A 14,679-nucleotide genomic window follows, 5' to 3' on the forward strand; every position below is an offset into this window, starting at 1 on the left:
GATTAACCTTATCTTTAACATTTTGTTTCTCATGAAACAAAAATGGTTCCACTCTATTTTCTTTTTAATTGTGAAAGTATTTAAAAATTCAAAGCACATTCCCCACTGGGTAACATTAAGCAATGTCAAAACTTCGCAGGAATAAAGAGGAATTAATTTTCCTAAGTAAATCTTCTAAAAGAAAAGGCAACAGAACAGAATTATGGAAGGAACTGCATTTTGCAAGGGTTACATGGAATGTGCAAAAAAAATCAGTAAACCAGGTTTTTTCTGTAAGCTTAGGATTTTCTCAATTAAGTCTTTCAGAAATTGAGCCCAGTACTGTGAAACCATGTGAGATGGATAAGCATTTTCAGAAGAAGACTCTGTTAAACATTAAGAGGTGAACCCTCAACTCACTCCTGATGTTTTAGAAAACCACCTCTCTGCTCTAGAGTAAGAGAAGGAACCTGCCTAACCTGGAAGCTCCATCCATCCATCTGTGCTCGTTCGGCCTCAGTCTGTTCAGAGTCATCTATAACTCAAGGTTACTTGGATGTAACCTTACAGCAGCAGCCTTGGACCTACGTGCTAGGAGGCTGACCGCCACCTCCATCACATGTTATGGAAAGAGGCCAATCCCCAAATGCCTCTCTTGTGACCTGCTGGGAGATTCCTAGCAGGTGTCACATTTGTCAAGGAGTTATTCTCTTTTTGTGATTTTGGGGGGAAGTAGTCTTAGTCCTCACTCCTTCCCCATCTTCATCCCCAAAAGAAGGCCCTACTCTCCTGTTTCTCAGGAACTTTCACAGTCTGACATCCAACAGTTAAATCAATTTCCCAGGGCCCTTCCTAGTACCCTCACAGCCGGCTCCAGCACCCGACGATCATCCTGCCTGTGGACAAAGGCGCTGGGCTACCTCTAAGAAGACTGGCTCGAGTGCAGATTCAAAAATAAAAAGTTCACAGTCAATGAAAAGTGCTCTCACTACATCACATACATAAATTATCTGTTTGATTGGTTCTACACTTCCAATAAACATCATTTTGATAGGCTGTATTCTCGTAGAGAAGAAGGAAAAGCCATGTGACTAGTCACGTTGCATCCCGTCAGGTTGAGATATAAGGTGATTTTCTCTGTCACAGAGATCCAACAGCAGCAATCAGTAAAGGGAATCAATCTTCAGTTATTTCCTCCACAGAAATAGTCCCTTTCCTGCCCAGGCAGGCAAATTCTCAAAATTATCCTAGGAGAGAAAGGGTTAATGGCAGGTGGTAGCACTGGTACAGGGCAATGCCTGCCTGCTCCCCAGTAGCCCTGGGGATCCCAGTGCAGGTTAAATGTGGAACTGAACACTGATGGTGTTTACTAGCTTATCCAGAGCAAGACCCTGACAGCTCTCACCATTTCTGGCTCCGAGTTCTACCCTCCTCTCATCTGTGGTTTAGAAATGCAGAGGCAGAGTGCCCCTGGCAGGGTGCCCTACCCCACACCTCACAGCCTCCCCAGCGCCGTGGCCCCCGGGGGAGTACTACAGCGCCGTGTCAAACTCCTCTGCGAGCTCGGTCCGACCCTCTTCGCTGGAATCAGGCTCAGGCCTGCTTTCCTGGTGGTGTTTCATTTGTTCCTTTACTTCTTCTTCGAGGTCACGAGGTACGACAAACTGGTCCTCTGGCTCCAGCTGAGCGGGGGCAGCAAAATAGCCAGTTTTCTTCCTGGGTGCTTCTGTGGCCACTTCGATGAGGTTCAGGCTATCTTCCAGGGGCACAATCGAGCCATTGGAGAGTTTCTTTCCGTAGAGACAGGAAGTGGAGGGAGACTTCTGTAACTCCGTCTTGTCTTTGCTCAATGGCAGAATGCCACTATTCACACTGTTCTGTCTTCGGATCCCAAAAACTAACCCTCTAGCGCGTTCCTCGAGGCACGGGGTAGGGGAATTCTCCCTAAGAGTGGGAGAGTTCTCAAGCTGCCTCCCCCTACAGCAGTGGATATCTACTTCTACTTCCACCTTGCTGCCATTTGTCATGACCCCTTCAACGGGCTGGTCGTCATCACTGTCCAGGCCGTTGTCAGACTGGTTACTGGAGAAAGTCGCACAAGAAGGCTGGCGCTGGAACACCCCTGATGTGGGCGTTGGGTGGAGGCTGCAGCGCCTCTCTGGCCTTGAAGGCAAGCCAGCATCCAGGCCAACAGTGTTATGTTCGTCAGAAGCAGTGGATCCCACCTCACTGCTCACCTCTGAAGTGGACATCTCGCTGCTGAACTCAGAGGCAATACCACTACTGGAGGAAGGAGTGGTTGGCTTGGGCGGGTCCTTGATGACAGCGGTTGAAGCAAATCCCACAGGACCTGGGAGGGTGAGCCCGTTCATTTCACAAGTGCAGCCTTCCTCGCCAACGTTCAAATAAACCACCATCGCACCCACGTTGTCCTGACAACCATAGCTCTGCGCTAATGTGCACAGCTTCTTGGCAGCCGCTAATGGGTCTTGTACATGGCATACTGCGTTGACTGCTTCTGTGTATGACAAGTGTTCCCACAATGCTTTGTTTCCCAGAATCAGCAACTCATCCTGAATGGTAAGTGGAGTGGAAGATATGTGGGGCTTGGGGAGGATCCAAGGGTAGAGGTATGTACAGCCCAGCAGCCGGGTACAGCAGGTTACCCCATTCACTTTGTTGTCCTAGAGACAAGCAGAATGCAAACTCTGAGAAACAAGCAACAATGACACAGAGTTTTATATCTCTCTAGATCACAATGCTTAGGGCTCTACAACTAAACAGAATTGACATGTTATGTGGTTTTTCCTAGGACCTGTGTAATTTTAAGTGGACTTACGAAAAATAAATGTATAGAATTCTAAAAGGACAAGGGCCCACATCATAAAAAGGTGAGAAACCTAGCAGGAGTGACCTAATGCAAGAGGGCCCACATCACCAAGGGGAAGAGGAACCCAGCAGGATCCACCTCATACCAGAGGGCCCACATCACCAAGGGGAAGGGAACCAGGCAGGAACCACCTCATACCAGAAGGCCCACATCACCAAGGGGATGAGGCACCCAGCAGGATGCACCTCACACCAGAGGGCCCACATCACCAAGAGGATGGGAACAAGCCAAGAGTGACCTCACACCGTAGGGCCCAGATCACCAAGGGGAATGAGGAACCCAGCAGATTCCACCTCACACCAGAGGGTGCACATCACCAAGGGCATGGGAAGCAGGCAGGAATGACCTCACACAAGAGGGCCTACATCATATAAACCTGAGGAACCCAGCAGTTGTGACCTCACACCAGAGGGCCCACATCACCAAGGGGATGGGAACCCAGCAGGATCCACCTCACACCAGAGGGCCCACATCACCATGGGAACTGGAACCAGGCAGGAGTGACCTCACACCAGAGGGTCCACATCATAAAAAGGTGAGAAACCAAGCAGGAGTGACCTCACAACAGTGGGCCCACATCACCAAGAGGAAGAGGCACCCAGCAGGATCCACCTCACAGCAGAAGGCCCACATCACAAAGGGATGGGAACCAGGCAGGAGTGACCTCACACCAGAAGGCCTACAACACCAAGGGGATGGGAACCCAGCAGGATCCACCTCACACCAGAGGGCCCACATCACCATGGGAACTGGAACCAGGCAGGAGTGACCTCACACCAGAGGGCCCACATCACTAAGGGGATGGGAACCAGGCAGGAGTGACCTCACAGCCGAGGGCCCACCTCACCAAGGGGATGGGAACCAGGCAGAAGTGACCTCACACAAGAGGGCCCACATCATATAAACCTGAGGAACCCAGCAGTTGTGATCTCACACCAGAGGGCCCACATCACCAAGGGGATGGGAACCCAGCAGGATCCACCTCACACCAGAGGGCCCACATCACTAAGGGGATGGGAACCAGGCAGGAGTGACCTCACACAAGAGGGCCCACATCATATAAACCTGAGGAACCCAGCAATTGTGATCTCACACCAGAGGGCCCACATCACCAAGGGGATGAGGCACCCAGCAGGGTCCACCTCACACCAGAGGGCCCACATCATCAAGGGGATGGGAACCCAGCAGGATCCACCTCACACCGGAGGGCCCACATCACAAAGGGTATGGGAACCAGGCAGGAGCTACCTCACAGCAGAAGGCCCACATCATAAAAATGTGAGGAAGCCAGCAGGTGTGAATATCAAATGGGTATTATTCTGCAAATAGTTCAGAGGACTGAGTTAAAACCAATTAAAATTAAGTGGCTAAAAGGCACCTCCATCTCAAAAGATATTTGCTCTAACATGAAGTACAGGCCTCAGCATGTTCTTAAATGGAGAAACATCTGTTAGAAAAACAATAAGCAAAACTATCAATTCCCCATCACTAGTATTCTTGGAGGGGCCAAAACTCAGATGGGTCACTAAATATGACTTCTCATTTAAAGGCAGAGTTGGGACTGAAGATACTAAATGGCTAAGAGAATTTTTATAGCTAAAGCACCGACTAATGCCTAAAGTCTGAAATCTGTGGCATAATTTACCTACTCTGTAATGGTTGTACCGAGAACGATGTAATTCTAAACTCAGAGGAAAAGGAAGAACCCTGGTTGCAGGCTGGGAATGTTTATCTGCCAGGTGCTTCATACTGATTTCTTCTCAAGATAAAACCAAACTGCTAAAGCCCTCAATATACTAATTTCATAGTTGCAGTCATGCTTTGGGTGAAAATCCTGCCTCATTTATCAGAATTTGTCACAAACTCTCGAAATTTATAATCTTATTTCCCTCACCTGTAAAATGAAAATAAAAGCACTTCTTTCATGGGGGTTATTGTGAAGCTTAAACAAAACAGTGAAAGTACGATGCTTAGCAAATAACAAGAAAACAATAAATGTCTGTAGTTATAAAAATGTTTCCTACTTGTCCAGGACTCCCTAAGAAAAATCTGAACATTATCTAAATTCTGTAATAGACTAATCAAGCAAAAAGTTATCTTTTATCTTTCATTTGTTTTGACTGACTCTCCTAAGACCAAATTTCCAGAATCTCCATAGCATCAACCACATTATAATGATACTTTTTTTGGTTTTGTGCTTCCTTGGATGGAATCTTTTATAGTCCTTATGACAGAATTCTGACAGAACAGACAGCCTAGAAGTGGACCCACACATACAGTCGACTGATCTTTGACAAAGGAGCCAAGGCAATTCAGTGAAGAAAGGACAGTCTATTTCAAAACACGGTGCTGTGTCAACTGGATATTCACATGCCAAAAAAGAAAAAAAACCTGGACACGGAGCAGCTTACACCTTTCACAAAAATTAATTCAAAATAAAACACAGACCTAAATGTAAAAGATGAAACTTCTAGAAGATAACACAGAAGAAAATCTAAGTGACTTTGGGTTTGGCAATGAGTTTTTAGATACAACACCAAAAGCATGACCCATGAAAGAAGAGAATTGGTAAGCGGGACTTCATTAAACTAGAAACTTCTGCTCTGCAAAAGACACTGTTAAAAGAATGAAAGACAAGCCACAGACCGGGAGAAAATATTTGCAAAACATTTCGGATAAGGACTTGTATCCAAAATACACAAAGAACTCAACAATAAAGAAACAAACAATCCAATGAAAAATGGGCAAAAGATCTGAACAAAATTCTGCTTTGCAGTAAACAATGTTCACATGTAATTGCTAAAGTCTTTTTGAAAGCAAAAACGTTATGCTAGCTTCTGAAAAGGGAGAAAAGTTATAGAGATACTGATGCTTCTTTATTAAAAAAAAACAATACCAGAGTATACTAAGCCATATACAATATAAAAAGGAAAAATACTGTGAAACTTTTCATTTCAGAACAGGGATGTCCAACTATAAAACGTTTTTTCTTCTGTTTGGAATAACCAGATGAAAATTAACCAAGGAGGACATTTACATTTACTTTACATGCTATATATGTCTCAAGGACCACAAATTAGGATTTTTCATTTCTAATTAATTTGCTTTTTCTTTCTGCTAGTCATTAGCTGCTCATCAGATTTTCTTTTATTACTATTTTCAGGATTGGATACAATTTACAGGGCTTGATAGGAAGAAAATGGACCTTCACTGTTCTATGCAGAACAGCATTCATTAGATTCGGGGAGCGGAAGTGACCAGTGGAGAGCAAGATTCACCTCTGTTATGATGGCTTTTTGGTCCTTCACCCTCTGAGCCTCCTCTGGGTCCTGTTCCAGGCTGAAGACTTTAGACAGGGGCACTGGCTTCCCACTTCGGCACAGGACTGCTTGGCACGTGCCAACGTTGGCCACGGTCAAGCTAAAGCTACTTGATGGATCGGCAGCGTCAGGGTGGATATAACAAAGGAGAGCAGAAGAGCCCAGCTTCTGGCCAGCCATTCCTAATTTCCTGTTGATAAAGAAAAGAAAATGAAAACATGGCAGCTAGTTTTAGAAGAAAGCAGCGGTCCTTCATGTCCATGACTCCCTCGTTTTTTTGCCGTGTGACTGAAGCCGCTTCACCCTCCTCCGTCTGAAGGCAGTCTCTTGATGTGGGTGATGATGGTGAAGACAGCCTTGCCTTGTACTCTTAGCTGAGAAATTTTACCAGAAGGGTCCGGGTAGAGGAGACAAGGTGAGGCTTTCTCTGTTGCTTCTGCTTGCCTGATCATAGACTACAATGACCTAATTCGGTGGCTTCCAACGGTAGCAAATCAGAAACACCTGAAGGGCTTGTTAAAGACAACTCTGGGCCCACCCCCAGAGTTTCTGATTCAGTGGGTAAGGGGCTGGCCCAATAATCTACATTCCAATACGTTTCCGGTGATGCTGAGGCTGCTAGTCCTAGAACAACACTTTGTGAACCACTTACTTAGGCTGTAAGTTCCCTGAAGGAAGGCCCATAATTTTCCTTGTATCTCTCCCATATACACAGCATCCATCCCCCTCAGCGATTGGTACACAATGCTAAGTACAGAGCAGATGCTATCAGAAAGATCTGGTTTCAAATTCCAGCTCTGCCATTTATGGGCTATAGAGCCTCAGCAAGTTGATGCTCCGAGAAATTTTTCTGATTAAAATACCCACCTCCATGGATTGTTTTGAAAATTAAAGATACAGTATGAAAAATGCTTGGTACAGTGCCCAGCTCCTGGGAAGTGCTTCATAAACTGAGTTTCCTTTCCCACACCCTTTGTTTTGCCAAGTCCCTAGGCTCAATTCTATTACTGAAAAATACTCCTTTCCCAACATCTTTGTGTCATAATGACAGATAAAACCACCTCGGGCTCCAGGTTGTTCCGTTTCAACCTTGATTATACAAAGGTACACCCTCTCAGTTGTATGTACCCTTTATGCAGCCCACCTGATGTGCAAGATGCTCTATTAGCCACTTAGAGATTTTCAACCGTTGGTTTATAGGGTCTTTGCCCTTAAGTGGCTTAGACTTTAGTGAGGAGATTACTTGGTAAATCCCCAATAATAAGTATTTTGAACACAAGAATCTGATGAGTGCTTAACCTTTTGTAGGTCACTGATGCTTTGGAGAATCTTATAAAGGATTACCACCTTCCTTCCCCGAAATGCGCATACACACACACACAACCTTTTGCGCCAGATTTCTGGGCTTTCCAGATTCTCAGCAGCCTTTGGTTTCAACAGAGAAAACAGATGCCTCCACAGGCTCTTTAAAGAGCCAAAGTCCCCACCTTCCATGCTGATGGAGAGAATGGTCACAGAACAAAGAGCAAGATCTCACCTTGCCCCTGTACTTATAATTGAGACCCTGACCTTCTGGCTTAGTGAGATTCATTTTCCAAAAGCAGAACCGAGTTAGGAATTATTCAACCCACCTGCTTACCTGTGAGATACCAAGAAGGTGTGAGCCATGAAAACTGTGTCATTGGTTGACTGCTGTACCTCTTCCAAAAGCACATCTGCCATGGTACACTGGAGTAGGCGAGGGAGCTCCTCATTTCGGTCCCCATCAAACATGCCGTACACAGCTCCCACGCCCTCTGCAAAGTTATCCACAGCTAGAGCAGATATACAAAGCCTATCACAGAAACAGGAGAAAGACAAACAACGAAGAAAGTTAGTGGTAAAGCATTCTTCTCCAGGGAGCCTTCTTTAAAAAAGTAAGTATTGACTGAGGGTGGAGAAGAATAGCAGTAAATCCTAATCTACACATGAAAAAAGTGTTACAGAAGATAAGTAAGCAGCATCTTAAAGAGTTGATGCCATAAGAAAAGGGGGAATTCAGCCACATTCGGGGGCAGTACATATTAGCTCTGCAATGCTGTGGAAGGCTGGGAAAATTAGATGTTTTCTCTTCGTAGTGATTAAGGACTAGTATCAACACCCTTCAGCCAAAGACTCCCCCAGGTGCACGACATACCTGTGGCTGCAGAAGTTGAGTTTATTATGCCTTGCAACAAGAGAAAGCACACCATGGGTCTCTGAGGTAAATGAGGGTATTGGAAAAAATCTAGTACAGGATTTGTGTCTGCCTGGGTCATTTTGGGGAAGATCTAACAAAGTGGGGGATCATACTAGATTGGGTGCTGTCAGAAAGCAGGGCTATTCTATGGTTGGGTACCTCAATAAATCTTATCTACAGGGAAAGAAGATTAGCATGGGGACAAAGCTGTGATTGATAAAGAAAGTAGCAGTCACCCATCTTAGTCATGAGATGGCGTGTGGGTGTTTTGTGGGCTGCACATTCATCTTGTTTTGTCTTACTGGATCATGGTCTCAGAGGAATCTTATCTGATGTTGGCATTCTGTGATTTGTTTATGTCCAACAGGAGAACAACATGGCCTAGCTTTCAGCACCAGATCCTTTCCCAGATGTCAGGGGAACTTTCTCAGTCTCCATGGCCGTGATACTCACTTGTTTCTCTGCCCTGCCATCTCAGCCAGTCCATGGCTCCAAAAGTTTGATGTAACTGTAGAATCAGTGGTTGGCAAAGGTTTCTGATCAATTTTCAGGGTGGTGATATGGCTGTGGGAAGTGGAGGAAAGGAAGTTTAAACCGTATATGCTTCTGTACTTTACAGAAGCTATCCCAACAATAATTTATGTTTTTATAAAATAATCTGTTGACAGACTAAGACTAATTTCCAGAGAGACCAAAGAAAGTAGTATGCTGACCCACTGGCCAAGAAGAGAGAGAAAGGAAAGGGGTAGGAGGAAGAAATAGGGGCCAATTTTGTTATAATCGATGCCGTTCATTTCAATGAAAAACTAAGCACAACAAAGATTTCTAAGTTTCAACTGCCTACTTATTTTAAGTATTTTGATACAGTGAAGTCTTGGTACAATGAATGAGCTTGCATTGTCTTAGATGTAATGTAATGTGATCTGTGCCACCTAAATTGCCTATGCCTGCTGTACAATCACACCACTCAGGATGGCTGTTCTCTTGCTCTCTGTACGACCCTGCCCAACCAGTGCCTGCCTCACCCACACCCTACTCGCCTGACTGACCTTCCCTCTGAATCACAGAGCCTGATCAGTAAATGCCTGCATACCTACCTCCCCACCCCCGCTTCACTCGGCCCCAGCTAGTGACTGTTCTCTCTTTAGATCAGAACTCTCTCTACTGTGAGAGTTTATCAAAGGGGTGGTGAAGGGGCGTGCCTCTGCTTGTTTTCCAGGTAACTGATGAGCCAACCTCCCTCTATAACTGGTAACCTCCCTCTCCCGCAGTAGTAAAGCCACTACCATGTCCTGCCCGCCAGATGCTGCACACGGTGGGGTGTTGCTCCGGGACCTTGCTTCAGACATGTAAGATCCCCCTACCCATTAAAACACGATGTCTCTGTTGCTAGCTCTGGGCTCTTTCTTTGGTCTCGAGGTTGGGCAAGTACAGGGCTTGCAGGCCTGTGGGGTGCAGCCACACACCTGCCCTGTAAAGATACTGGGGTACGGCTGAGCAGTACCCACCATGTTGAGTTCGAATATCTATGGGCTGACTGCTGGACAGAACACCCATCGAAAACTGACTCAAAGAACAGAACCGAGGGGCCTTGTGATCTAATTCATTCTATTCCTTTAATGAACTGAGTCTCCACAGTCCTTAAGAAGAATCACACAAGGCTGGTGGGAGTTACAGCACATGTGGATTCAACTTCGTAAGTCTTCCTACCTAAATGTGTCTAGCGTCTTGTGTTCCAGAACCAGATTTGTATTTCCAGTTAGGTCCAGGTCTTGTAAAGTAGCAGGCAGAGCCTCTGGAATCAGGATTTCGGTCAAGTCGTTGCAACTTAGGTCTACAAACTGAGAGGAAAACAGAGAGATTAAGTTAATTCTTAACTCCCTAAGGGTCAATGTCCTACTATATCCTCAAAGGGAATTTAATTTCTTCCCAGAAGCCAATTAAATATACTGTGATCCCAAACCTCCACTTTCCTCTTCCTTAGGAGAAGAGAACTGCCTCAGTCACACCTCTCCCATCACCCCCAGACATCATTCCAGCGCACACAAGTACCTGTATCTGAGGCAACTGCAGTATTTCTGGGAAAATGCTAATGTGGTTGGAGTGCGCCACCAGAGTGTGCAGCCTTTTGCAGTTTGCGATGGTTGTGGGGATGGTTTTAAGCTTGTTGCCACTCAGGTTCAGTTCCTCTAATTGCTCCAATTTATTTAGTTTGCTGAAAAGGAAACACCAAAATACCATATTGCACCCAAATGAGCAGCTGCCAAACAAGTTCCACAGCTGCCAGAGTACAGAGGTGACCGACCCGCTGCCCAATGACCAGCCAGAATGAAACAGCCACGAGGGTGAACAAACACTCTCGCTGAGCCTCAGCCCCATCTCCCTCCCTCTCAGTGCACTTCAAGGGCTGAACCCTCCTTGCGCGTCTACTGCAGCTGCTGGATCTTTAGGGCACGAACATCTTCCTATTATCTGACTTCTAGGAAGTGGCTGAATTGGCATCAGCCTAGGGTTGGTTGACCAGTTACAGTACTTGCTTTGCCACTAACTAGTTGCAAAATACTGGGTAGATTAGTGTCAGTGGACATCAATAGCCTTGGCTATAAAGTAAAGAAGTTGTACTAAATCATCACTAAGATTGCTTTTAGTTTTATTTATTTATTTTTAATTAATTTTTTAAAATTTAATTAATTAATTTAATTATTGGCTGCTTTGGGTCTTAGTTGCAGCACGCGGGATCTTTGTTGTGTTGCGCAGGCTCTTTGATGTCATGCACAGGCTCTTTGTTGTGGCGCGTGGGCGTCTCTCTAGTTGTGGTGCGCAGGCTCCAGAGAGCATGGGCTCTGTAGTTTGTGGCACGCGGGCTAACTGAGGTGCGAGGGCTTAGTTGTCCCGAGGCATGTGGGATCCTAGTTCCCCGACCAAGGATCGAACCCACGTCCCCTGCATTGGAAGGCAGATTCTTTAGCACTGGAACACCAGAGAATTCCCTCCTTTTAGTTTTAAATTTCTAGGGACTTCCCTGGTGGCACAGTGGTACAGAGTCCTCCTGCTAGTGCAGGGGACACGGGTTCAAGCCCTGGTCCGGGAAGAGCCCACATGCCACAGAGCAACTAAGCCTGTGTACCACAGCTACTGAACCTGCGTGCTACAACCACTGAAGCCCGCATGCCTAGAACCCGTGCTCCACAACAAGAGAAGCCACTGCAATGAGAAGCCCACGCACAGGGAAACGAAGAGTAGCCCCCCGCTCGCCGCAGCTAGGGAAAATCCTCGTGCAGCAACAAAGACCCAACACAGCCAAAACTAAATGAATAAAATAAACTAAAAAAATAATAAATTTCTACAGTTACTCATAACATAATCCACCTTCAGTAAACATTTATCAAGTGCCTATAATACATACAGCGCTGTGCTAGGGACTGTGATGCAGGCGATTCACACTGTCCCTCCAGTAAGCAAAGTTTTCTACACAGTAAGCAAAACATCTTAAGATGGCCTAACACCTTTATCAGATTATTACAAATTGCTCTGATTTCTCATTATCTACCAATTTTAAACACTGTAAAAATAATAAACTGCTGTAACATAGAAAGTTTAGAAAATAAATCAACAATAATACCAATCTGAAAAAATTACTATTTTAATTTTGCTGAATTTCCTGCTAAATTTTTCATATGTAGATTTTACATGAAATTTATATCCTGCCCTTTTCATATATCATAAATATTGATAATTTTCATTGCTAGAAAATTGATGAATAGTTTGTAATAATTAAGCTCAGTAAGCTAAAATTGTTTTCTTTCTTATTACAATAGTAATACTCACTGAAAAAAATTGAAAAATAAAGATGAACATCAAAAAAAACCTTTTAATCCCACAACTAGATTTAATCTCTGATGACAATTTGGTGGAGAGTAGTCTTGGCCTTTTTAATGCATGAAACTCTATGTTTCGAATTAAAACATGATGATGCTTATCATATGTATTGTTTAACAACTTGCTTTTTTTTTTACTTAATAATATATTTTTAAAATATTCCCATGTCCAAATTTCACACTTTTCTCTTACATGATTCCCTACTTGGATCCTTCTGACTTACAGATAGAAACGCAGCATCTGTATCTCATTAAGTGTCTTACTGAGCACCCAGAACTGTGCTAGATTCTGAAAATAGTCCAAAGGAAACAGAAGACTTGGGATTGTGCCTGTGCAATTATAACACTGTTCAGGAGATAACTTGACAGGAGATTTATTATTCAGTACGGAACATACATTTTCTTTAAAATAATGCTCTAAATTCCATTCATTCATTCAGGCTCTGTTGGGTCTTTCGTTGCTGTGCGCTGTCTTTCTCTAGTTGTGGTGAGCAGGGGCTACTCTTCCTTGTGGTGCACAGGCTTCTCATTGTGGTGGCTTCTCTTGCTGTGGAGCACGGGCTCTAGGCGCGCAGACTTCAGTAGTTGTGGCTCGTGGGCCCAGTAGTTGTGGCACACAGGCTCAGTTGCTCTGCGGCATGTGGGATCTTCCTGGACCAAGGCTCGAACCTGTGTCACCTGCACTGGCAGGCGGATTCTTAACCACTGCGCCACCAGGGAAGTCCCCCATTTAGTTTTATCATCTGTATTCAGATTATTCTAATTTTGTGTAATCTCCTGTTGATTCTTGTCCTTACTTCTAACTTCTTAGTTTCATATTCTTAGGTGAGTTTTAAGTTTTCTATCAGCCTGCTTTTGACCACTCCAACAGTAAGAGTGTCGTCAAATTAGGTGGAATTCATTAGTTTCAGAGTATTACATCTGGTATCTCCCAACAGCTTCATAAACTAATGTAACTTGTCAGTGGTGCGTCATTTGCACTTTATGTGAACATATTTGAGGCCAACAGAATTAATCTGATAGGATTTCAAGAGATCTATCACATCCTGAAATTAAGATTCTGTATTCACTTTAAAAGCCATTGTTCAGGGACTTCCCTGGTGTCCCAGTGGTTAAGAATCCGCCTGCCAACGCAGGGGACACAGGTTCAAGCCCTGGTCCAAGAAGATCCCACATGCCCCGGAGCAACTAAGCCCATGTGCCACAACTACAGAGCCTGTGCTCTAGAGCCCGCGAGAAACAACTACTGAAGCCCGCACGCCTAGAGCCCATGCTCCACAACAAAGAGAAGCCACCACAATGAGGAGCCCGTGCACTGCAACAAAGAGTAGCCCCCACTCGCCACAACAAGAGAAAGCCCACGCGCAGCAATGAAGACCCAATGCAACCGGAAAAAAAAGAAAAAAAAATTAATTAATAAAAGCCATTGTTCAAATTCTTTCAAGGAAGCAATCAGTATCTCCAAATATCTCATTTTATAATCACAAAAATTATAATTTCTACGTTTTTCAACTTTAACACATTTCTAAGAAAATTTGTGAAACAAAATTAGAATAGTTTTCTTTTCATTCAAATTGTATCAAACATGATATAATTTTATATGAAATATATATATAATTTCATTCAAATTATATCAAATGTCATTTCCCTATGTTCTTAGTTTTTGAAAACATGATTTTTAATGACTACCTTTATGGTATAAATGGATTTTTCTGGTGTCAAAATTTTTTTTTAATAATTTTTTTAGGGCTTCCCTGGTGGCGCAGTGGTTGAGAGTCCGCCTGCTGATGCAGGGGACGCGGGTTTGTGCCCCGGGCCGGGAAGATCCCACATGCAGCGGAGCGGCTAGACCCGTGAGCCATGGCCGCTGAGCCTGCGCGTCTGGAGCCTGCGCTCCGCAGCGGGAGAGGCCACAACAGTGAGAGGCCCGCGTACCGCAAACAAACAAAAACAACAACAAAAAAATAAATTAAATAATTTTTTAAAAATATATTTATTTATTTAATTATTTATTATTTATTTGTTTGGTTGGTTTTTTGGCTGTGCTGGGTCTTAGTTGCGGCATGTGAAATCTTCGTTGCCACGAGTGGGATCTGCAGTTGTGGCATGTGGGATCTTTTAGTTGTGGCATGTGAACTCTTAATTGTGCCATGTGGGATCTAGTTCCCTGACCAGGGATCGAACCCAGGCCTCCTGCATTGGGAGCATGGAGTCTTGGCCACTGGACCACCAGGGAAGTGCCTCTGGTGTGAAATTTTCTAAAAAAAAATTTTTTTAATCAAATGTATTTTGGAAGATACTTATTTCTCCACTGACACTGTTTAAAACTTTGACAAGGGATGTATGTATATGTATAGCTGATTCACTTTGTTATAAAGCAGAAACTAACACACC

At 44.4% G+C, this 14,679-nt stretch overlaps 1 protein-coding gene across 2 annotated transcripts in view; it reads right to left on the bottom strand.

Moving 5' to 3' along the window:
• Window positions 1–1,511: 1,511 nt before the first annotated feature.
• The window catches only part of PHLPP2 (PH domain and leucine rich repeat protein phosphatase 2), a gene marked incomplete at both ends in the record, with an annotated part of 71,438 nt that continues 58,270 nt past the window's right edge, over window positions 1,512–14,679 (bottom strand). For both annotated transcript variants that reach the window (XM_079724390.1, XM_079724391.1), the window contains 6 exons: window positions 1,512–2,663; window positions 6,148–6,379; window positions 7,829–8,023; window positions 8,861–8,971; window positions 10,118–10,248; window positions 10,460–10,622. In XM_079724390.1, coding sequence (XP_079580516.1) covers window positions 1,512–2,663; window positions 6,148–6,379; window positions 7,829–8,023; window positions 8,861–8,971; window positions 10,118–10,248; window positions 10,460–10,622 — 1,984 coding nt within the window. The remainder of the gene's footprint in view (window positions 2,664–6,147; window positions 6,380–7,828; window positions 8,024–8,860; window positions 8,972–10,117; window positions 10,249–10,459; window positions 10,623–14,679) is intronic.

This window comes from Hyperoodon ampullatus (genome assembly GCF_949752795.1).
Source record: "Hyperoodon ampullatus genome assembly, chromosome: 18".
NCBI classification, from domain to species: domain Eukaryota; kingdom Metazoa; phylum Chordata; class Mammalia; order Artiodactyla; family Ziphiidae; genus Hyperoodon; species Hyperoodon ampullatus.